Below are 24,631 nucleotides of genomic sequence, written 5' to 3'. Positions count from 1 at the left end.
TTATTAAAAATATCAAAACCCATCACAAAATAATAACCATTTCGTACAAATTGCCAATAATAAGCTATAAAAATAATTAAAGATTCATCAAGTAGATGCACTGAAACGACAAAAGCTAAAACTGTCTAACAGAAACTATTGAGACTAAACACTATGGTAACTAGAGACACTAGCTGTAACTTCCAAATCAAAGGCCTTGCCTTTCAAATCCATGTACTTATTATTAATTTTTTCTCAAAACCCCATCAGGAATAAGAGAGCGGTGAATAATTTATAACAGCAAATGGAGGGAGAGAAGATAGGCAAAAAAATCATGCCAGGGTGAGTTTTCAACCTGAGACATCGACCGTGATTATAAAAGTCACAAGGTTACAACTCCCACCGAGGCCTTTTTGCAGGGCCATGATGCTGATCATGGTGGGGGTCTTGAATGGTTGTGCTGTATATGTCAGGCACGAATGCTGTGGTATCATATGGACGCAGAGAACTTTTTGGCCAATAGAGCCCTGATGCTGTAGGAGGGGAAGGAATTTGTGGCACCGCCCAGGAGCTCTCTGGCACATGACCCAAGTACTCATCATTGTCTAGTTCCTCCTCGGCAGATCTTAAGATTGGGGAGCCATCAGAGTCTCCACACTTGCCAGTATCAGTCTGGAAATATCCAACACAAGAGATCCACAATTGTCAGCTGTATCAACTTTAGATATTGGAAGACAGCATCAATATATTAGGTACTTTAGGAATAAATACCATAATTACAACAGTTAATAGTTAGGTCAATTAACTTTCTTTCCAGGTCTAATAACATGAACCCAGGACACTTCAAAGTTGCAAAGGGGCAGAAAGTCAAAGTGATGACATGGAGATATGCCTGCGCATGTACCATTAAGGATGCCTAGGTCCACTTCGAATCTATTGTGGGTTTATTATCAACATTTACATGATCTGGAACCAGGATGATGCAGTGGAGAAGTCAAAACAAGTGGCCTACATTTATATTTATCTAAACATGTTTTCATGTGGTGCATGCATCTTCTCAATGAAAAAAACTAAGAAAGCACAGCACAATGCTACTTGAAACAGAAATGAGTAAATAATTATTTGTGTAATGTGTGTATGTCCTGTATTCTATGTCTGGCATGGCCAAATCCTGACAGTAATCAGTTCAATTGCCATCTCCATGCATCACAGGCAGATACATTCCTTCTCATTTATGACTTAAAGCCTATAAATCTGTGTTAAACAGGCTATCGGATGTCAATTGTAGCATGTGAGCACCAGAAACAAAGCAAACAACACAAGCCTATGAGAAGTGGAGAAACTAAAGCCTTGATTGTATCTTTAAGTTAATTAAAAAAATTACACCAAAAAGTTTTTCCTGAAAGGGTCAAAATGAGTCTCTATCCCAATTTTAATTAAATGAAAACAGATCCAACCAGACACTAGGTATGAGTACAAAACTACAGAGCAGACTAATTTGTTACTGTTTCAAGAGTTTGCTTCGCTATCTGAGTCATTATCAACCAGATTCATCAATACAAAGTTGCAGCTACAATGCCATTGGCAGATTGACCTAGATGCTACCTACAATATTCACTGTCACAATGCAAAATCTCCATCACCAACAACACAAAAACTGATATCACCACGAGGCCATGCAGCCAACTCATGTCCTCCCAAAACTTCTTCACCTTCTACAAGTCAAGACCTTACCATGCAGCATTGGTGCGAGAGAGAGTGTGATATGTATCTGAGTCAACACTACTCTGTGATATCAATGCTAGCATTAGGGATACCTTTTGACAAATATCCTAGTGCAAACAACTTTTATACTTCATGAAGCAACAAAAATGAACAAAGCAACAGACTTATTAATATTACAAGTTGAGCTTCAAGCTAGTGCCAAATGGTGCTTACCTTAGATGATCCATTATCCATGTACTCGTAATTTTGATTGAATTCAGGAAGTCCAAGAAATTCATCTATTTGCCACGTTGGTATGCTTCCAGCTGCTGAGCCCCCAGTAAACGATAATCTTGTTGTCACACAATCCTCCATTCCATCAGCATTTGCAGGTAAAACCTCTTTGTATACACCAGCCAATGGCATCAGCGTGCTCTTTCTATACACAGAGGGGGATTTTGTTTCTGATTTTTTCTCCCCAGAAGTTGACTTGAATGTAGCAGATGATGTGCCAACGTTAGCAGCTTCAAGACCTACTTTCACCCCAGTAAGCAAGAATCTCTGATGAGCAGACACAAAGGTATTTGCAGTGTGTATGGCAACATCACATTTCCTGCAAAGTAATGCACGGTCTTGTAGACAAAAGAAAAAGCCAGCTGTTTCCTGAAAGGTGTAGTCACATTCTCAATAGTTAATGAGAATGAAGAATGTGCCTATTTGAAAATACAAACCAACAAATACAATAAAGCCAATCGAACCATGTCAAAACTTGAAACATATACAAACATCTATATGCTTTCGAAGTTACAACAAAACAAAGTCGTGATCTACTAACACTCAAGTCCCTCCTCAATTTACGTTCATGAGGTTAAACTTAACTTGCAAAATTCACTCATTGTTATCCGTTGTCTAAATTTTAATAGTTGACAGTTACTTCACAATACAAACGGCGATCTTTAAGAATTGTATGAAGCAAATCAATGTAAATTCCCCAATCAACCTTACTGTTGAACATCTAAAACACAATCCCAAATAGTCATTACAAAACATGTACGGCCATAAAAACCCAGAAAACCCCATCATATAATTACTTAACCAATTAAATCTCAACAAATCCAGTCACCTGCGCTAGACAACATAATCCAGCACACAAAAATTATCTTCTTCACCCACACCCCCCCCCCAAAACTCCAATTCATCGAAACAACCAAAACATTAAACATTAAAAATACCTCAATTCAGCTCTACTCACACCATATAACATCATTAGCCTTGCAAATAAGATATATCTCCAGAAAAAGTTCCCTTTTATCACTTCTAAAATTTCTCAGCAACCAAACAAACACGTGAATATTAGCCACAACCCAAAAGATTAACAATCAAACCAAAATCAATTCTTAAAAAAAATACCTGACAAATGTCACACTTGGGCATTTGAGTAGAAGAAGAAGATAAAGGGACCCTCTGGTGCTTGCTGGCGAGCTTATTGGCAGCATGAACTTTGTCATCACACTCCCAACAGAGCGCGGCCTCGTCGGCACAACACAGCACCTTGGCCTCGGCGGCCTCGCAGACGTTGCACTGTATCTTCATTTCCGAGCAGTTCCCGCACCAAAACAGTTCCTTTTTGGGTCAAAAGGAGGGGAAAGTGAATATGAAAAGGAGGCGTCGAGTTGAGTGGAAGTAAGAGAAGGAAAAGAGGATATTTTGTGCGGCTGTGAATCTAAACTCTAGAGGCGTGTTTGAATGGTAACGGACGCGTGGCGGTTTATAGTGTGTGCTGTGAAACAGGAGACCGCTACTGCGCTGTCAAGCTGTTAGACTTGCAAAATATCTTCACCAGTGTCCACGGTATCTTTGAAAGGCGTAAGTTATGTCTTTGACACGTGTTTTGTTTGTTGTGATTTTGAATATAATCACATTTTAATTAGGCCAAACGACTATTTCCCACCCAATGTTTGATATTTTCTCAAAAGTCCCCTTCTTAACTATAGAAACACCAAATACCCATCCATGGTCGGTTAGATTTAATCAAACTCTAACCTCTGAAAATTTTATCTCTTTTTGCCCCCCTAAACTTTAAAAACTAAAAATTTTTCCTCAGCCTAGGTTTTAAAAAATGGCAGTTTCATTCTAAGGTTTGGTTTTGAAATCTCTAGCGACCGTTCCGACTCCGTTGCCTACCCAAGGCGTTTCCGACGTCGATCGAGTCTCCAAATAGGAGGAAAGCATTCGCCGAAAGAAGAGACTGCTTCGGGAGAGAGAGGCCGTCGGCAATGGAGCCGGAACGATCGCCAGAGATTTCAAAACCAAACCCTAGGGTGAAACTACCATTTTTTAAAACTTAGGCTGAGGGAAAATTTTAGTTTTTAAAGTTTAGGGGGGCAAAATAAATTATATTTTAGTTTATTTTTAATATTATAGCAAAAATGATGATTTTACCCCTATCACCGTTAGGGTTTGGTTAAATTTAACCGACCATGGGTGGGTGTTTGGTGTTTCCATAGTTAAAGGAGAGACTTTTGAGAAAACATCAAACCTTGGGTGGGAAATAGTCGTTTGGCCTTTAAATTAATGAAACTACGAAGGTTCGTTGGTGCAGCACCTTTGCCGGTACGTTTTCACACTTTGAAATTGGCCGAAAAGACCTGTTACACTCAAAGTTTAGTGTAAATTTAAATTTATATGGTTAACTTTTAAAATTTTTTATTTATTAAATTTAATTATTATTATTAAAGATAAAATTATTATTTAAAAATTTTATTTAAACACATATTTTGTATTATCCTTAAGTTTAAAAAATTTTACTTTTACCCCCAAACTCATCTTTTTTAATTTAAAAAAAATCATTTTTTCCCTCCAAGTCAAAGGTTGCAAATTTTTCCCCATATACATCCATCGTCCCAACTTTGTAGAAAATTCTAATTGCACCTAGTTTCCTTTCTCTTTCTCTCCGATCATGATTCATTGTTAGTTCTCTTTCTCCTCCCTTCTATCTTCCTCTCAATAATTCTCTCTTTACTCACCAGTCATCTTCATCTCACTTTTTGAGTTTCCATCTGAGACCAAAACAATTGATGAGTGAAGGGATAATCATGGAGAGGAAAGAGAGTTGACAGCAAGAGACAACACATTGTCATCGTAGAGAACGAGAGTGGAAATTGGGTGCAACCAAAATTTTTTAGAAAGTTGAGGATTGATTATGTATGGAAAAAAGTTTACAACCCTAAACTTGGGAGAAAAATGAGTTTTTAAATCTAAAAAAAAAATATGAGATTAAGAGACAAAAATAAAAACTTCTAAATTTAAAGATAATAAAAAATATGAGTTTAAATAAAATTTATAAATGATAATTTTACTTTTAACAATAATAATCAAATTTAACAGATCAATAAATACTTAAGTTTTTAAAAATTAATAGGTATATACTTATGTTTACACTAAACCTTAGAAAGGAATAAGTCTTTTGGCCTTTGAAATTTAATTTTTATTTGCAAAATTATTCAATAGTTTTAATTTTAAAAAAACTGATAAATTATCGCTTAATACATGATTATTAAATAGACAAATATTCATCTATCTTATCATAACAATATGGAAATGATTAAACAATCACGTAAATACAATCGATAATATATATTACGACCGAATTGTATCAAGATTTTTGAATATATAACGACCCTTAGAATTGCTTTATTGCAATGAATATTAATATCAATAATAAAAAATAGCAATCAAAGTCGTGTTGTTTTTTACGCTAAACAAAATCTTTGAAAACTTTAGTTCTTAAAATAATAATCAAAATGAAATAAATAATTAAAATTAGAAAATTTTGGGTGACTAAAATTTTTTGGCCTTGGTGGAATGATCATTTCTTTGTGTCTTTTAACTTCGTTGAAAAAAAAAAAAGGAAAAAATGAGTTACCGAACAAAAAATAGTTTTGAAGTTGAAATGCAGTTCAAGATGAATGGAATTGCAGCTCAATGCCGGCAGAAATGTGAGGCAAAACAAGAGAAGTTCACAGAAAAGCTGGAGCAGCTACATGCTGCATATAAAAAAATGGGCGTGGGGTGTCAGATGATGGAACAGAAAACTCCAAGAAAAGTTTTCTGAGAAATCCAGGTAAGTCTACGTCGCTATTTTACAGCCTATTTTGAATCCATTTCTTAAAGATTTTAGTTTGGCTATTGAATCCTGATAAAAAAGTAATACATTTTAATACCAAAGAAAAGAGTAAACTGCATAAAATGTATGATGAATTGACTATTGAAGAGTGAGGATGAGTCAATGAAATGATCAGCAATCCAACCAAGTAAACAACTTTTACCCAAAAAATGAATCTGATTTGCTCTCAAACCCAGCAGCTAACATGATGTAATGCAGAGACCATATAGGAAAAGGTAACGTTTTCTTATACAGAGTTAAAAATCCATGAGGAACATACCAACTTAGCGTAATCTTGAAAGCACTTCCTTATTTTCTTTGTCTAAATGCAGTTGGAACTTTTTGCTTCTTGATGCTTGTACATAACCCCTTTTTGCTTAAAAATCTCCAAAACCAAATGACTTATATTTTGCAGATTGGCCGGTTTGCTCTCCTGGAACTCCAAGGCCTCAAGAAGACATATGGCCACTGAGACAGAATAGTTCAAATTCTGGTCCCTTTTGACATCTCTAGTGACTCACCAGCAAAACAAGCAGCCATTTCCAGTTGGTCTCCCTCTCAACTTTTTATTAAACAAGTAATGCCAAACAATCAACACAAGCCCCATCCAAATACAATTCTGAACCGTCTTCCTCAAGCCATAAACAAAATACAAAACCAATTTTTGCATAAAGAAATTTCTCTCGAAAAACATGACAATCCTCACAATCCAACTAGACACCAACCTACCACATATCAAAACCAAAATCAAGGCCTCCAATTTCCATAAGTAAAGCTTCCACAAACGGCTATTCTTAAGAAATTTAAACTTTAAACTACAAACTAATGCTGCTATAATCAATATCAAACCAAGCAAATCCAAGTACAACCCACATACTAACTTTTTCCTTTTTATACTCGTCAGACAAATCCTCTTCCAAGAATGGATCATTCTTGATATGGACTTGGACATGAATGAGCTTCAACAACAAGAAACAACTTGTGAAAATAATGGTAATATTTATATTCATAATCATAATGAAAAACGAACTTTACCAACCATAGATGTAGATGAGTTGCTCACTTTGCATAATAGAGATTATAAAGTTTCGTTTTGAGTCTTCTAAAAGAAGGCATTCTAATTTTAATAGTAGTTATAAAGATTCCCAAAGAAAATTTCTAAAGGAGAGGTTTTGAAGTGTACTTCGACCAGTTGTTTGATAGGGATGGGTCCTTTAATAGAAACTCTAGTTTGTTGATGATGAAGACTAAGTCTAGCTTGTTAGACCATCCACAAGATAAAGTTGAGCAAAAATCAAAGAGAGTGGTGGGGAGATCAGCTCAATTGAAAAGTGGGTTTATTGGTTGAAATGTTAAAGATGAAGAGGATGATCAATTCTTGGAAGAGGATAATAAGAAGAAAGTTAGTATGCGGGTTGTGCTTGAATGACTTAGTTTGATTTTGATTATAGCAGCGTTAGTTACTTAGTTTGTAGTTTAACGACTAAATTTCTTAAATATTGGTGTTTTTGAAGCTTGAATTATGGAAGTGGGAGGTGTTGCTTTTGGTTTTGATATGTGGCAGGTTGGTATTTCGTTGGATTGTGAGGATTGTTGTGTTCTTCATTGAGAGGAATTTCCTTTTGCAAAAACGGGTTCTGTATTTTTTTATAGATTGAGAAAATCAGTTCAGAATTGTATTTGGTTGGGGCCTGTGTTGGTTGCTTGGCATTACATGCTTTATAAAAAAGTTGAGAGGGAGACCAATAGTTAAGTTTTTGGCATTGTAACTAAGATCTCCATTTGTCTTGTGGTGGGTGTGCTGTTGTGGTTGGTTAAGACCTTTCTTGTGAAAGTTCTTGCGTCATCTTTCCATGTGAGCACGCACTTTGACAGAATTCAAGAGGCATTGTTCAACCAATATATTATTGAAACATTTTATGGTCCTCCTGTAATCAAAATCAAGAAGTCAGAGGAGGAAAGAATGGCGAGTGAGATTAAAAATTATAGAATGCAGGTGCTACTATCCCTTCTGGAGAGGGAAAATTATTAATTTTGCAGATATCAAATCAAGCATAAGAACATATTCCCATGTGTATTTCAGAGAGATCTTTTAAGGGATATCATGGCAGGTTAATATCCAAAAATGAGCTATGTCAATATCAAGACATGATCCGCAAATTCAATGACATGTATAACTTGATAAGGAGAAGAAGAATCTAGAAAAAGCTCAGCCCAACATTGAACAAACCTCTTCAACATGCGTGGGATCAAAATTCACACCTAGAACAGGAATAGAATCATCCATTATATGCTGGACTGCAAAACACTGCCCCATCACCACCAGTACTAACTACTAAATCCACATACCAATTGATTTTGAATAAATGTGACGGAAAACAGGTTCCCAATCTACAGACTTCCGAGAAAGAGTATCCTCATGCTGAAAAACCTATGTCATCTCCAAGGAAAACTGAGTTACAAATACTATCAGTTGACTGATTTAAAAGATAAAAAGACAGAGAGTTGAATGTAGTATAAAGGGTTTTCAGTTTCCATTGTGAAAGTGAAAAAACAGAACTATTATTATAAAAAAATATTTTCCACATACTAATAGTTTACTAGAAATGGTCTCAAATAACAATTTGATTTTATCTTCACTGTCTCAGCAATTAAACAGTGTGCACACATGATTAGAAAACCACAGCATACTTTCACGAGTAACAGATTTTACCCAAAAAAATATGGATTTTCTTGCATAGCAATTTTTAGCAAATAAACGGCCATAAATGAAATGCATTTACATTCATTATTTTGGCATTTCATCAAACAACCAGAATGCTATTACGCCAATGTAAATATATGATCTTAAAAAAAGATTTACACAGAAAAGACTCTTAAATAATGAACGAAACAATAGAGAATATAAGTATCTGAATCACGGAAATGGGAAGAAACCTTTTCTTAGTCAATGAGACAGTAGGTTCGACAGCTACCGGAAAAGAGGCCCTCACATTCCTTCCAACTTTAAGGATTGTAGGGTAAGATCTCCTCTTCATAAGAATCTTTCTATTGCTTCATAATGCTTTGAGCCACCATCTCTTGAAGCCTTTGTAGTTGTTTTTGAAAGAACGGTTGTTAACAAAAGCCTGAGTTAGGTGTGAAAGGTATTCGGATGCCGCCAACTCTTATGCACACCCATAGGTTCACCTTTGTCCCAATCGCTTTGCTCAACAATGGTCTTAATTTTGAAGGAAATTTCACCTCAGATAACCACGCCTCTATAGGCAGTTTCTAGAAAACCGCCTTCGCAGCTTGCTTGGTTCCTCCACTTACCGGAAAAAATGCAAACTCCTTTATCATGGCGTTGTTCAGATTCATTTTCCCAATTTCATTCTCATCTTCGCTCTTATTGTCGCCCTTACCGACTTTCATTATGTCGAAATTGAAGGTAAAAACACTGTTGTCACAAACGCTGGCGCGTGTGGAGCACAACTCGTCGACCCCACCATTGCTGCACGCTTTCGCATTGACGATAGATGAATTCGAGGTCCCCGACGAACCTTTCTTTTGTTGAATTTTTGCTATGGTTGGACAAAACTTTCCAAGGGTTTCATCCAAGAAGATAAAACAAAGTCAAATTATACCATTATATTATAGGGTGTGTTTGTCAAGTTTTAAAACCTGTAGGATTTGGAAAAGTTTACTATCATGCTTTTTACAGTTAAAGTTAACTGACGAATGACATGAAACCAATTGACGGCTGAAAAAAATTTTTGAACTTTAAAACATTTCTTTTCGTGAAAGTTCGGGCGGGAAACAGTGCTTCAGCCTTTTTAAAAACGAGCGAACTGAGCTCGGATCGGCTCGCGACGGTGAAGTAACAAAGAAAACTTCGCAGTTTTGGACTGGAGCCCTACTTAAGGCTCTCGTTTTGTGCAAGATGGTTTTCATCTCTCTCCATGGCCGCAAAACCCTAAGCTCCTTCGTCTCGACTGTTCTCGCCGGAAAAACCCAATAACTCCTTCTTTCTCGTCGTTTCTCGCCTTCAAAAAGTTCTTGGTCTCTCGCTCCTCGCCCGCAAAACCCAAGATCTCCTTTATAACCGTCAGAGAGAAGGATCCAGGTGACTTCAAACTTGTCTTTTATTTTATTATGCATTTATGAGTCATACAAATACCCACTAAAAGTTTACTCAAAGGCATAACCTTTTCGCAGACTTATCTTTAGCATGAGTATCATTACAAGGGGTGTAGTCGGGCCTAGCGGAACCGATTAGTGCTTCGGTGTGCTCGATTACATTAAAGCCTTTAGGCCAGCTGTGAAGCTCTTTGCTCAAGCTCGAGCCACTAACGACATCTCAAAAACTTTCAAAAAAGTTGTATTAAAAAATCATAACTTATATTGACAAGTCAGTGATAAGATTTTAAGGTTAGTGCAAGGTTTGAAACATTTTTATGGTTTAATGATACTTTTTTTGAGCCCAGCCTTGAGCTTGCGAGCTTGCTAGCCAATCAACGGCAAGCTTGACCCGAGCTTGACATGAGCCGGACCACAAGCAGCTCATGAACACCTCGTCTTGTTTACACCCCTAAATTCATCACAGTTCTAAAAATCTTTGGGCTAGGTGAATTTATCTGTTCTTCAATGTTATCAGTTGGAAGCCTGATAGACAATGATTTATCCACTCTTTTATCTCAATAAACTGATGGCTTTATCTTTCTTGATGTTGTACTTTTTGCATATTGGTTTAGAGTGTTCTCGTGAGCTTTGCATGTTGTCTTTTAATTATTACTTATTTTGAAGGCCTGCTCCAGGTTCTGTGTTTTAGAACTTCTTCATCTGATGATATCTGTCAAATAGAATCAGTTCTCTCATGCTTTGCTTTATGATTTTTTTTTTAAATGTTTACGGGGTTTGCCTTACAATATCTCACAAATTGTCTACCAGGATTAGTGTCTCGGTTTCTTGTTTGTACATTCTGTAGATTTGGGATGGATTCACATGGGACTGTCAATTGAGAGGCTGAATTCCAGTCCCCTAATTAAGAATTCTGAGTCAGGTGCTTCATTAGGAAAGCAATTTTTGGTGTGATTTATTATTATTGCAGCTCTTGACTTTTATGCTTGCTATGCAGTATTTCTTAACATTCTTAAATATGAACCCTAGGGTCTTTGTGTGGTTAACTAGGGCATTATGTTAACATATGTTATGTAATTATCTTGAAATGTTGGCATGTCACATGATGCTCTATTTCAGTGGTCTTTGAGGTTAACTTCTTGCAGGTCTAATTTATGAAATTCGTACATTTGACTGTTCTGTTGTTTTTGCCTTTACTAATGAGAATACATTTCTTAGGCAGATGACGCTGTGGGAGCACACATTGTTTGCTGGACTTCCTATTTAATTGTGTTTTTACTATAATTCCTGAGTCATTTTTCTTTAAATTGCATTGTGTTTCTGATAGCTAGTGTGACACTCCGTAATTAACAAATTTTACAAGTTTCTGTTATTTTGAAGTAGAGTGTTTGTTGCTTTTGAATATGTTATGGATGAAGTAGACTGTGTTCTCATCTTTTATTTGCCCCTTTATATGTTAACATGAATATCCTAGTTCACATATTGGTAAATAGTGGCCAACACCGTAAATTGATGTTTGAATTCTTTAGTTCACCTTGTCAAGGTCTGATATGTGAGGTATCCCAACAGCTTACATGTGGCCTGAATTCCAACTGAATTTTTGCTTACTTTTGACTAGCGCATATTTCCATTTTAGTTCTTTTTATGTTTGATTGATAATTTAAAGTAAAGATTATATTTGATTATGGAAAGCTATGTATGAATTTTAAAGTTTTTAAAAAAGTAGGACTATTGTTTGTGCATTAATTGACTTAACGCTTTTTACCATACTTAGTTTTTCGTTTTTCCTTGAATAGATCTAATTTGTTATAATTTGCAACTTGTGATGGTATTTCCCAAATGATTGACTGAGAAATTACTATTATTCTTTGGCCTTTGTTGCATTATAAAAGGAAAGATGGATTAAAGAGTAGAAATAATGTGATAGTGAAATCTGGTGGCAAGAATATATCCATGTCTAACTATCACTAATGATTATTTTAGATGGTATCAAAATTAGAGTGTCAATTGAACATAACTTAAGGTTGCCTAGTATGGTTTGTTTGTAATGAAGTCTACTAGTAGTACCTGTAAGCTAATATAATTCATTCTTGGTGAAGAACAAGAAGAAAAATAAGGCCAGACAGGAATTGTTGACTTGTTTCCTATCTATTAATTTAATTGAGATTTTCCACCATGTATAAGTGGCTTTTCAAACTTGGCATTGGAGGTCATATCTTGTAGTTGGGTTTTTTTAGTTAACATGGTACTTCTCCTCATTTTAATGCAATGATAAATTGGTGAAAATAAACATGATAATACTCCCTTTAAAAAGTTTTTCTTTGAGGACATCAAGATACTTTTGGGATAGATCATTAAAAAAAAAAAAAAAGATACTTTTGGGATCGAAATCGGATGTAACTGTACTTTTGAGCCCACTATTGCATTTCTAATTTTTTTCTGTGCTAGCATCTGAAAGTATTGTCCAAAATGTACTAATATGCTTAACTTTAGCTATCTTTCATGTATTGGTTCTTTAGCAAAAAGTAGAGTCTCTGGAATTATAAAAATATAAGAAAGTACAAATAACTTAATAATATGTCTTATAGATGATAGACTATATTGTGGTATTAAAATGTCACATCTGCAATTATAATTTTTAATATTAGTATTATTAAAGTCATAATTTTTTAATTTGTTTTTTATTTTGTTAGCTAATGGTGTATGATTCAATTTATTTGATTTACAGTGATTGATTGAATGAGATAATGAATAAGAGAAAGAAGCTGCCAACAAGTCTACTGCAACCTTCAACTTCAACTCCTACAGCTGGAAGCAATCATGTACCAATAGAAATTGATTATGATACGTCAACCAATAGTTTTAATGAGCCTAGTGAAGCATTAGAGCTGGACAAGGTAATTTTGAAGAACTTTTTGGTTGTATAGTCTTCTACGTAATTTTATGTATGTAAGCAATGCGGTTCTAATTATGTGTTATTAATTTTTTTGTCTCAGGTTAGAGAGGCTTTGGCACATATGATTTTAATGGATGAGCTACCATTGACAATAGTGGAAAGTGATAGCTTCAATTCTTTTGTACAAGTTCTTCAGCCGTTTTATAAAAGAAGTGGAGTAGAGCAAGTGAAGGAAGCTTGTGAACGAATTTTTGAGGCAGAAAGAAGAAAATTAAAAACAATTTTTGCAAATGTCCCAAGGATCAATGTGACTACTGATCTTTGGAAGTCAGAAGTCCAAGATATTGAGTACATGGAAATCACTGCTCATTGGGTGGATCATAATTGGTCTTTGCAGAAAAGAGTAATCAATTTTGTCCATCTTCCTCCTCCAAGAAGAGGAGTAGACATTGCATATACGATGATTAATTGTTTCAAGGACTGGGGAATTGAAGCCAAGGTAACAAGAATTTATGTTTGCATTATTTTCAAATTTCTAGCAATCATTCAAATTATTTATATTTTTTAAATGCAAATATTAAATGTTTATTTATTGTGTTAGGTTTGTGCTATAACAGTGGACAATTCAACAATCAATGATGCTTGTCTTGTCATTCTCAAAGAAGATTTTGAGGTTCAAAGGAGATTGTTGTGTGATGGAAAACTTTTCCATGTTAGGTGCATTGCACATTTTGTTAATCTGTTAGTTGAGGAAGGGGTTGAGCAAATTAAGGAAGTGATAGAGACTATTAGGGAGAGTGTGAAATATATTAGTTATTGTGATGTAAGGCAGAAAATCTTTTGTAAGATTGCGCGAAAATTGGGCATTAAGGAAAGGAAGCTAATCTTAGATTGCCCCACCGTGTGGAATAGCACATATAGGATGCTTAGTGTGGCTTTGAGGTTTAAAGATGTGTTTCCTAGGTACCAAAAGAGAGATCATAATTATAGTTACTGTCCAAGTGTGGAAGAATGGGAAAAAGTAGCAATTGTTTGTGATTTTTTCCAGATTTTTCATGATGTTAGCAATATGGTTTCAAGATCAGAGAACCCCACATCAAACTTATACTTTATTGAAGTTTTTAGGATTAAGGAAATTCTACAAGAAAGGGAGTTTGATCCTAATCCATTTGTTCAGAATATGATTAGCAAAATGAGATCTAAGTTTGATAAGTATTGGGGGGAGGTGAATTTACTAATGGCATTAGCAAGTACTTTGGATCCAAGGTAAATTAATTATTTTTTCTAATTTATTGGTATCATCTTTATATTGATAATTGCCTTATTTCTTATTATTTTTATTTATTTATTTTTGTGGTCTATTGCAGGATCAAGTTTAGGTTGATTGAGTTTGTTTTTCCCATTTTATATGGTGATATAAAAGCCAAGGAGGAGATACAAAATGTGAAGAAGACTCTTGAAACATTATATGGTCAATATATGGCACTTATTCCATCGGACAATGAAAGCAATGTACAAACACACCAATCTAGTGAATCAGGTTAAGATCTTAATGAAATTTCTTTGTTTAAAGTCTTGGTTAAACTAATCATGTTGTGGAGTCTAATGGGTGTTTTTTTTTTTTTTTCATGTTAACTCTGTAGACAATGCATCTAGCTCTCATACTAGTCATAGTGACTCATTGTCAAATGAAGGCTGGCAAAGATTAAAAGAGCACATTAAGAAGGTAGAATATGAACCAACTGTAAAGTCAGAGCTAGATGTTTACCTTGAAGAAGGTTGCATGAAGATTGATGAGGGAACAAGACCATCAGATTTTGATGCTCTTAAATGGTGGAGGGACAATCAATTGAAGTACAAAGTGCTCTCTCAAATGGCTGCTGAAATCTTAGCAATTCCTGTCTCTTCTGTAGCTCCAGAGGAAGCATTTAGAGTTGGTTCAAGAGTAATTGACTGTTATTGGGAAACTCTGGATCCAGAAACTGTCAATATGCTTCTTTGTGGAGGAGATTGGATTAGGGCAATGCATGGAGTGAAAAAACCCCAAAAGGTAGTGAAATTTGTCCTTGATTTGTATTCTTTTTTTTTTTTTTTAATAAATGGTTCTCAATCCAAGTTTTAATTCCTTCCATTTATTTTCATGTAGGTTGATGATAGTGAAATTGAGATTTCATGTCCAATAAAATGAATAAGTTGCTGTTGTAAGGTGATGAATCTGGAGTGATGCACGTAAGGTGATGAATCTGCTGTTGCGAGGGTAATTTTCTTATTATCTTTATTTTCTTATAAGACGTTTAATTTCATTTCGTAATGTCATTAGTTGGTATGTTTTTCAATCTTAGTTAGGTTGCTGTGATCTGTACTGAATCTTGACTTCTTCACTGGTTTTCAAAAACCAGCTAGCACACAATACAAAACCTTATTTACAGTATTTATTATTCAAATCATCAAAAGTCCAATATACGTTACTGTCTAATTTACTCATTCTGTTAACTATACATCGCACTTTCCTTTCCATTTTCCAGGAAATTTGTTGGGATATCTTTGGGTTATTACTTACCTCCAAACTGTTCTTTTCATGGGAAACTAGAGAATCTTACTTTTATAATACAAATCATATCGACAGCTATCTGCTCCATGCTTTGTTCTTTTCCATTTTGATAGATGTCACCAACATGTTGTGAAGTTTTGCTTTTGTTTATTGTTCTTTCTTTGATTTCTAAGAGAGCAAACCAGCCAATTAGGTATTGTGTGAACTTAAGCTGATGAGTTGGTGATGCAGCCTAGAAGAAAGTGTTGGCAAGTGATGGATTGTCGGAGAATTCTAATAGGGAAAAGAATGTAGAGTGACATAAATCTTGAAACTGTGTGACAAAAAGTGAGTGGTAGTTTGGGCTTTTTGTCTGGGACTGAGGAGGTTGATGGTGTTTAGTTCAGTAGGAGAAAAGATAAAATTTTGGTAGAAGGAAATATTAATTAGGTCAGTGTTCTTCTTCCGGAACAGAAGATAAAGAGGTTTTATTTGTTAACAGGGAAACTGATGTTGGGGAAGATAGTAAGGGTTTGAGGATCAGTCAAAATAATCCTGAGATAGAAGTAGAAATTGTCGACTATCCCATGCCAGAAAATTGTGCTTCTATAAACACAGGTTTATTTGTAAATGGTAGTGAGCTTCATCAAACAGATTTTGACATACTTGCTAGCAGAGGACTATCAATTACGAGAGACAAAAACTACATTTGTTGGTTTCTCTAGGAGAGTTGTGGGTGAGGACTCTGGTAAAGAATTAGATAACCTTGGCAAACTCACTCCAACGTAAGTCTTTGGTCATTTACAATTTTTTTGAAATTTGCACTTAAAAACACTGACAGGATGAATGCAACAAATTCTTACGAGTACAAAATCTATGAAAAACATATCGGCAGGTTAGGTTCCTAGTTTCTAGAAAATCATATATTAGTGTAATTAAGTAAAATCCATTTAGCCAGTTGACTTACAATTTATTAATTTTCATTTCATTTTGGTTATGTCATAGTGGCCGCATATTTTCGTCGATAGATATAGGTTAGGCGGTAAAATTTTCTTTCACAACAACCGAACTTATATTCTTACTGATAAGCTGTTGACTGTTGGCATTTTTGGAACAGAGTTCAGAAGGTAAAGCTAGGATTTGGCATGTGTTTTTCGAAAGTGACCGGGTAATTTTCATATAGTCAGTATCTGTAGCTTCTGTTTTTTTGTATCAATGTAAAAAATGGAGCAACTGCTTTGCACTTGAATGGTCTGTGCTGGATCCATATGTTTTGTGAAAGAAGAAAGGCATGCTTTTATGCTGCCTTTGTTCTTCCAAGGAATTCAGCTATCTACTAACTTGGGTTTGCGCTTAGAATTTACATTTTGATCTTTTTATGATGAATGAAGCTTTTGTTTTTTCTCAATGGAGTTCTGTATAACATGATGTTTTGTCTGATATAAATTTAATGGTCCAGTTTTCTAACAAAGCAAATGAGATAATGAGTTTAATTGTCCAATTATCCAAGAAAGCAAATGAAAATAGGTACTGGAGAGTAACTGAAAAAAAGGAGAGATTTGGATAAGAGTAATTGTTTTTTAAACTAACTCAGATAGAGTCCAAAATTGTGCTGCTTCTAAACCAAGTTCGAGTTTTAATTTTATATTTGAGCTTGAGTTCGAGTAAAGTAAATTTGATGTCATCGATTTTCAGTCGTATGTTCAGAAAGGAATGAATTCACCACTATTTAGGGTAATCGTCTGGCTGTGACAGTGGAGTTAGTCCGGCTGGTGATTGAGGTGGGATTGTATTTCTGAAATGAATTTAAAGATTAAAATAAAAAACTCAGTTTATATGCAGAGATAATTTCATGAAAATTGAATATGGTAATTATATAGGCATAAAGTGACAGATAAATTTTTTTTTTTTTTTATAAATCCTTAAACATGTTATTTTAATTAATAATCCATAATAATATTTATCCTAAATAAATCTAAGATATATTTTATATTAAAAAATTCTACAATAAATATTTGAAATAAACCTAATATACATTTATATTTTTAATAAAAATATATATCATTGAACTTTCAGATTTAGGTGTAATTATATTATTATTATATATTAATCTAAGTATTTATCCAATAATTCTATAGTTTCCAGGATTCAAACCTAACTAAACCTAATTTGATGAAATCCAATTTCAACTTAACCAAACCAAACCAAACCTAACCTCAAACAAACGGTCCAAATCAAATGTTCCTTCATTATCATCAAAATTCAAATTTTTTATTTTTTATTTTATTAAAAATCATTTAATTATATATTTAATAAAATCATTATTTTTTTTCTCTCATTAAAATAAGGAAATAAATATTTTTTTTAATAAAAATATAAATGCGTTGCCCAGCTAAACCAAACCGAATTCACACCAACCAACCAGATTTAATCTGGGTATAGTTTTTACTCTTATTCGGATCTTACCCAATTTCTCTACCTGTAATCTTTTCGGATCCAATCTCTCTCGTTTTCTCTTCATGACCCTACCCTAATCCTTCCGGATCCTCCGATCGGACTCTCTTCAGTAAAGCTTTTTCGCAACAATCTCTGTAAGACCCATTTCAGATTACGTTTAATTATCCCTATTTGAAGCTTTGTTTTTGGGTTGCATTTTGTTCGTTGGGACTGTATTTATCTGATGAATTAAAGTAATTGAGCTTGTTAATGGCTCGTTTCTGTTGAATTTGGGGTTTTTCTTTTCTTGTGACTTTGTATTTTAATGGTGGATCTCAACCCGTGTGTTTAATTTTGATATATTTTTGTTTCTGAGTTCGTTTGTGTGCTTTTTTACTGAATCTGATATGACCCGGTTGCTTGAATTTGTCTTTCATGTTGAGATTTAGATTTTAGAGGTAATTGAGCTGAAATTTTGCCTTTTTAGTGTTAAAGTTTGTGATTTCGTGTTGGTTTATTTTTTTTGAAAGTTTTGAATTTAAATTGATTTATGATTTTCTGTTAGGTTTTTGAACATGGATTCATATAGTTCTGTGATCACGTGTGGGAATGTACACTTGAAACGGTCCTACTGGGACCCGTTTTCTATTGATGCATCTATAGAATTTTGCGATCACAGAGGAAACCGAAGTAGAAACCTGCTAGTGTTATTAAACTGCTGCAACTTTTTGCTATTCTTTGTGAGAATTGTGAATTTATATGGGGGTTCTGTTTTTTATTACAGATGGGGCTGAGATTATATGTTTTGCAGTTCTGATCAAATTATTATGACTTTGTATGAGATATCTGATTCAATTATTATTTTTGCTCTTGATCATGCTCATTGTTCTGTAGATTGGTTTCACACTTTTGTATTTTAGCTTCATTAAATATATAAATTTTATATGTAACAGTAAGTCTGTAAGAAGATGGAATTCATGTCAATATTCAATAACGTTTTAGATTAAAATTACCATATTATTACGTTGGGATTTTTTTTTTTTCTTTTCTTTGAGTTTAGATTCAGGAAGCTATAAGAAAAGTGAAGTAATTGTAGCACAAATAAAAAATAAAGAACTACTGATCTGTGGAATGCTGTTATTAGTTCCGTATCCCTTTAGTCATATCTTCAAATGATACACTAAAATTGAGGCCAAAATGCATCCATGCACTTGGGTACTTTCTAGCTAACATATCAAATATGTTTAAGAAGTTTTTTAAATGTTCCTTTAGCTTTAAATAATAACGAGATAATTGGCTTAAAAATTCACAAACTTGAGACCTGCCAATATGGTTGGGGCTGTCTCATTGCTTCAAAATTGAACTTAATAATCCTTATGGTTTGACTGTTTTGGCAGCATTTGGTTAATAAATTTAGCAACAAAGAGGACCTAATCATCCATCTGAAAATAGTGTGTATTGACTTCTAAGCATTTTTAATGTCCTGGGTGTTCTTAAATAGTATTTTACGTTTTGCTGTCATGGTATAGCCCTTTACTAGTATTGTGACCCGTTCGGATTTTGACCTGATCTCTTATGATACGCTGAATTTGGGTTTATCTGAAGTCTATGCAATGGAAGTGGCAAATGAATCAGCTACCAAGAAACCAAAGCGGTTAACGTCTATTGTGTGGAATCACTTTGAACGGGTTAGAAAGGCTGACGTATGTTATGCTGTTTGTGTGCATTGTAATAAAAGACTCAGTGGATCAAGTAATAGCGGAACTACACATCTGAGAAATCATCTAATGCGATGTCTGAAAAGATCTAATTTTGATGTGTCTCAACTACTTGCCGCAAAGAGAAGGAAAAAGGATACTAGTGTTACCCTTACAAATATCAGCTTTGATGAAGGGCAAAGAAAAGATGACTATATTAAGCCTGTCATAAAGTATGAACTAGACCAAAGAAAAGACGAAGTTGTAAACCTTGGGACTTGTAGGTTTGATCAAGAACGGAGTCGGCTTGATCTTGCCCGCATGATTATATTACATGGTTATCCGTTGGCCATGGTGGATCATGTTGGATTCAAAATGTTTGTTAAAAATCTTCAGCCAATGTTTGAGGTTGCTCCAAACAATGATATTGAGCTTTCTTGTATGGAGATTTATGGGAAAGAGAAACAGAAAGTGTATTACATTTTGAGTAGATTGCAAAGCCGAATTAACCTAGCTGTGGAAATGTGGTCTTCAGCAGAAAATGCCAAGTACTTGTGTTTAACAGCACATTTTATTGATGAGGATTGGAGATTACAGAAAAAGATCCTGAATTTCATTACACTTGACTCATCCCATACGGATGACATGCTTTCAGAAGTGATTCTCAAGTGTCTTATGGAGTGGGATATTGACTGTAAATTGTTTGCCTTGACATTTGACGATTGTTCTACTGATGACGATATTGTCGTGAAAATCAAAGAATGCATATCCCAAAATAGGCCTCATTCAAGTAATGGTCAATTGTTTGATGTCCGTTCTGTTGCACACGTTATGGATCTGATTGTTCAGGATGCCTTGGAGGCACTCCGAGACGTGATTCAGAAGATTCGAGGAAGCATTAGATATGTTAAAAGTTCACAAGTAACACAAGGAAAGTTCAGTGAGATTGTCCAGCAAGTTGAGGTTAACAGTCAGAAGAGTTTAGTTACTGATTGTTCAACACGATGGAACTCAACTTATATCATGCTGGAAACCACCTTAGAATACAGAAATGCATTTAGTTTCTTACAAGAGCATGACCCTGAGTACTCATCAGCTTTAACTGATACAGAGTGGGAATGGGCAAGTGCCATTACTGGCCATCTAAAACATTTTGTTGAAATTACCAATGTCTTTTCTGGCAACAAATTTCCAACTGCAAATATATATTTTCCTGAGGTTTGTGATGTCCATATCCAATTAATTGACTGGTGTAAGAGCTCGGATGAATTCCTGAGCTCCACAGCATTAAAGATGAAAACTAAGTTTGACAAATTTTGGAGCAAATGCAGCTTGGCTTTAGCAATGGCAGCCATCTTAGATCCCCGATTTAAGATGAAGTTGGTGGAGTATTACTATTCTCAGATTTATGGTAGTACTGCTCTGGAACGAATAAAGGAAGTTTTTGATGGTATTAAGGAACTTTTCAATGCCTACTCTATCTGCTCAACCTTAGTTGATCAAGGTTCTGCTTTGCCAGGAAGCAGCTTACCTAGCACTAGTAATGACAGTAGGGATAAATTAAAGGGCTTTGACAAATTCCTTCACGAGACTTCTCAAAGTCAAAATGTGGCATCAGACTTGGAGAAGTACTTAGAGGAACCAGTCTTTCCTCGTAACTGTGACTTCAACATATTAAATTGGTGGAAAGTACACACACCAAGGTACCCCATACTGTCCATGATGGCACGTGATGTATTGGGAACTCCTATGTCAACTGCTGTTCCAGAATCAGCATTCATCACAGGAGGTAGAGTCCTTGATGACTGTCAAAGTTCACTAAATCCTGATACTCGACAGGCCTTGATATGTGCTCGAGATTGGTTACAGACAGAATCTGATGGTATGTTCATTTCCTTTGAGTTTCTTTTACTTCACACCCTAAACCATAATATATTGCTAACTTCATGTCTTGTTATAATTTTTGTAATCAGAGCTCAATTCATCTGCAAGCCAATATGCTCTATCCCTTTATGTTGAAGCTAGTTAGCTTATTGATGGTGAGTTGTTTTTTTTTTTTTTCATTTAGTTTTCTTCCTCCTCACTAAACATGCATATGATCTTATTCTTTGTGTTAATCTCAGTGGTTTTGGTTTAATGGATTTTTCATGCAAGGTTTTGGTGGAACTGTCAGCAGCTAAAAGTTCAAAAGGTTAGGTGTCATTCTCAGAATTGGTCATAGTTCTGGTATAGCTTATTTAGATGTACATGAACTTAAAATCTGTATGTCCATATTATCACATTGGGACAGAATATGCTAACTGCTTACAGTCTTTGGCAAGATGGTTAGATGTACTTCTTGATGGTACTGCTTACATTCATGCTTATTACCCAGAAAAGACCTCTGATAGTGATATTGAATGCGATTGTGCCCCATTTCTGCTTGCTCATTATTCAACTTGTTTTTAGGCAGCTGAGAAGCTAAATGAAAATTTTAGAATTCACAACCAATTTAACAACCTGGTTGACGACAAAAATAGTTGCTAGTTCAAATGTATATGGAATTAGAGTTGGATTCGATCAAATCGAGTTTGAGCTTGCTTAAACTTAAGCTCGGCTCGAATTGAGGGAAGTCAAATTTAAGCTCTCAAAATTGCTTAAAAAATGTTCGAATTTAACTCGTTTGAGGGAAGTTAAACTCAAGTTTTGAACTTGGTTTAGTATTAAAACAACATTGATTTGATACGTATAAGTCAAAACAATATTGTTTTAGTCGATTTATATTGAATTTTTTTAGCTTGCAAGTTTAATGAGTTAAATACTCTTAAAATTCAAATTCGAAAATATTTAATTCACAAGTTCAATTGCTAGAGGTCTTTTGAATAAAGCTTGTTTTAAGCTCAAATAAATTCAGCTTGATTCTATCTCTGTTTGGAAGTCGGAACTCAAACTTGTGTTAACAGTGCTATTTCTTTTTACTAGCTTATGGGCATTTTGTTCAAGTGTGGAGTTAATGTGTTTAAATCTGTAGCTAATTTGTGATGCATGTGAGGTCAGAGTTGTAAATAGTGAAGGGCTGATAAACAGGTCAAGGAAATTTGGGTTTTATTATCTGATATTAAAAGGGGATTTTTTTTTTTTTAAAGGCGGGCAGCTGCATTTACTCTTGAACTCAAAAAGTACTACAATATTTTCTAAAATATATATCTTTATTGAACCACCTCACATTTGACTAGTCTTTATAAAAACAAAGTAATTTGTCTTTAGGCCTCTCCGAGGGGTGGGGCAGCCTTTGGCACGACCAAATTCACTTATTTTGGCATGGTAGCAAAATCACAGATTTGGGTCCACAGGCCGGTAAGCCACGTCGGGGCCTTGAGAGACAGCCTGTGGGTAAATAATTAAATGGCCGAAGGACTATTTCCCAAGTAAATTTAAATGCGTTTTAAAAATCACACACACGTTAAATTTGAAAATTTTATCCATTTATTTAAAATTTTTAATAAGATTAAAGATAAAATTATTATTTATAAAAATATTTTAAAAATTAAAGTTTTATTATAGGAAGAAGGACTATTTCCCACCTAACTTTTGATATGTTTTTAAAATGTCACACACGGCAAATGAAAATCTATTTTTCTCACCCATGAGCCGTTAATATGGATGATATTTGTTTGTATAAAGGTAAAATATCTATTTTACCATTGTTAGATAAAATGACAAAAATACCCCTCAATTTAGTCTGTAAAATTTATTCCAAAATTGATGTGAGGGTTTTACCATCACCCCCCTTAGGTTTTAGAAACTAACATTTCATCTTGCCTAAAGTTTTTAAACTTTGAAAACTAACATTTTTACCTCCAAACATAGGATTTCCATATTTTTCAAAATACAACCGCCCCCCATAACTTTCAAAACTAGCAGTTTCACCCCCATTCTTCAACTTCATCTCTCGATGTCATCTCCGGCGTCGTCACCGGCCTCCTTCTTCTCCTAGTGTGACAACGGTGGTGCGATGAAGAGACGGAGATCTCTTCATCGCACGATGCGACAAAAAGACAGAGATCTCTTTGTGGCACCACCGTGCGACGAAGAGGTCTCTCTTCGTCGCTCCACCCAGACGACGAAGGACGACGCTTCGCTGTCCTTCGTCGCTCGTCGCATCGTCCTTCGTCTGTTCTTCCAGATTTGGACGACACTTTGTCGTCCAGATCTGGGCGACGAAGGGTCATCCTTCGTCGTCCTTTGTAGTCGGAGATGGAAGATCGATCGATTACGTCGGCCATCGGTGGTGGCTGGAGAAGGAAGCAAACCCTAGGGGTGAAATCTAAACTTTTCAAACTTTGAGGATGGGTTAGTTATTAGTTTTTAAAACCTGGAGGGGGAAACGGTAAAATTTTAAAGTTTTAAGGTTTTAAATAGTAAATAACGATTTTGCCCTCGTCCCTAACTAAAAAATTGGACGACAGTTTGGTCATGGGTGGGAAAAGTGGATTTTCATCTACCGTAAATGGCATTTTGAAAACGCATCAAAAGTTATGTGGGAAATAATCCTTCTCCCTTTATTATATTTGTTATTCTTAGTTTTAAAATCTTATAATTTCTCATTCCTTCTATCCAAACTTTAAAAAATTAACATTTCGTTTCTAAGGTTTGCAAACCTTTATCAGAGATGGCTATCTTTGATCGTATTGGCTCTCTCTCTCGACTTATCTCTTCTTATTGATCAAATCCCAACCACCGATAAAATAAATTTTCTTCAATAAAGATAAAATTGATGGTTAAGATTTGATTGACAAGGAGAGATAAACAGAGAGGGAGAGCCAACGTGGTGGGAATCGATGAACTTTGCCACATTCAGTGACGATTTGCAAACTTCAGAGGAAAATGTTAATTTTTCAAACTTTAGGTGGGGGGAAATTGTGAGATCTTCAAATTGAGAAAGATCAATGTAATAAAACTTTAGTTTTTTAAATTTTTTGTTAAATAACAGTTTTATCCCTAATTTTAATTAAGATTTAAAATAGACAGGTGAAATTTTGAGCTTTTCAAATCTTGTAGATGTAACTTTGATAGCCCATTTAAACTTAGGTGAGAAATAATCCTTTGGCCTAATTAAAAATATA

At 34.8% G+C, this 24,631-nt stretch overlaps 3 protein-coding genes and 1 long non-coding RNA gene across 7 annotated transcripts; 2 read left to right on the top strand and 2 right to left on the bottom strand.

Annotated features, from left to right (window-relative positions):
• On the bottom strand, nucleotides 1-3,419 carry LOC123220122 (B-box zinc finger protein 22-like). Its single transcript, XM_044642151.1, has 3 exons — nucleotides 3,094-3,419; nucleotides 1,918-2,346; nucleotides 1-651 (listed from the first exon to the last, which is right to left on the bottom strand). Exons 1-3 carry the CDS (start codon nucleotides 3,274-3,276, stop codon nucleotides 370-372), a joined length of 894 nt encoding a protein of 297 aa, XP_044498086.1. The 5' UTR covers nucleotides 3,277-3,419; the 3' UTR covers nucleotides 1-369.
• Nucleotides 3,420-5,923: 2,504 nt separating this feature from the next.
• LOC123224239 lies at nucleotides 5,924-9,444 on the bottom strand. Its single transcript, XR_006503915.1, has 3 exons — nucleotides 8,786-9,444; nucleotides 8,079-8,279; nucleotides 5,924-7,776 (listed from the first exon to the last, which is right to left on the bottom strand). It is a non-coding gene; the product is annotated as an uncharacterized LOC123224239 (long non-coding RNA).
• Nucleotides 9,445-9,458: 14 nt separating this feature from the next.
• On the top strand, nucleotides 9,459-16,801 carry LOC123224225 (zinc finger BED domain-containing protein RICESLEEPER 2-like). 3 transcript variants are annotated; one of them, XR_006503911.1, is made up of 9 exons: nucleotides 9,459-9,953; nucleotides 10,778-10,889; nucleotides 12,696-12,864; nucleotides 12,964-13,362; nucleotides 13,465-14,129; nucleotides 14,231-14,403; nucleotides 14,507-14,913; nucleotides 15,010-15,120; nucleotides 16,511-16,801. XR_006503911.1 is itself a non-coding variant. In XM_044647838.1 (8 exons), the coding sequence occupies exons 2-7, from the start codon at nucleotides 12,715-12,717 to the stop codon at nucleotides 15,049-15,051; spliced, it is 1,836 nt and encodes a 611-aa protein (XP_044503773.1). In that variant the 5' UTR covers nucleotides 9,459-9,953; nucleotides 12,696-12,714; the 3' UTR covers nucleotides 15,052-15,097; nucleotides 16,511-16,801. The 3 variants fall into 3 exon arrangements, 1 of the variants encoding a protein (XP_044503773.1); XM_044647838.1 differs by lacking the exon at nucleotides 10,778-10,889 and having other exon boundaries at nucleotides 15,010-15,097; XR_006503910.1 differs by lacking the exon at nucleotides 10,778-10,889.
• Nucleotides 16,802-17,788: 987 nt separating this feature from the next.
• Nucleotides 17,789-21,955, top strand: LOC123226026 (zinc finger BED domain-containing protein RICESLEEPER 1-like). Of its 2 annotated transcripts, none has more exons than XM_044650467.1 (4): nucleotides 17,789-17,984; nucleotides 19,435-21,408; nucleotides 21,500-21,565; nucleotides 21,681-21,955. In XM_044650467.1, exons 2-3 carry the CDS (start codon nucleotides 19,443-19,445, stop codon nucleotides 21,553-21,555), a joined length of 2,022 nt encoding a protein of 673 aa, XP_044506402.1. In that variant the 5' UTR covers nucleotides 17,789-17,984; nucleotides 19,435-19,442; the 3' UTR covers nucleotides 21,556-21,565; nucleotides 21,681-21,955. The 2 variants fall into 2 exon arrangements, with proteins under 2 accessions (XP_044506402.1, XP_044506410.1); XM_044650475.1 differs by having other exon boundaries at nucleotides 21,667-21,955.
• The last annotated feature ends 2,676 nt before the right edge of the window (nucleotides 21,956-24,631 follow it).

This window comes from Mangifera indica, chromosome 1, assembly GCF_011075055.1.
Source record: "Mangifera indica cultivar Alphonso chromosome 1, CATAS_Mindica_2.1, whole genome shotgun sequence".
Taxonomy (NCBI): Eukaryota; Viridiplantae; Streptophyta; class Magnoliopsida; order Sapindales; family Anacardiaceae; genus Mangifera; species Mangifera indica.
Note: the sequence above shows the minus strand (reverse complement) of the source record. Positions and strands in the feature narration are given on the sequence as shown.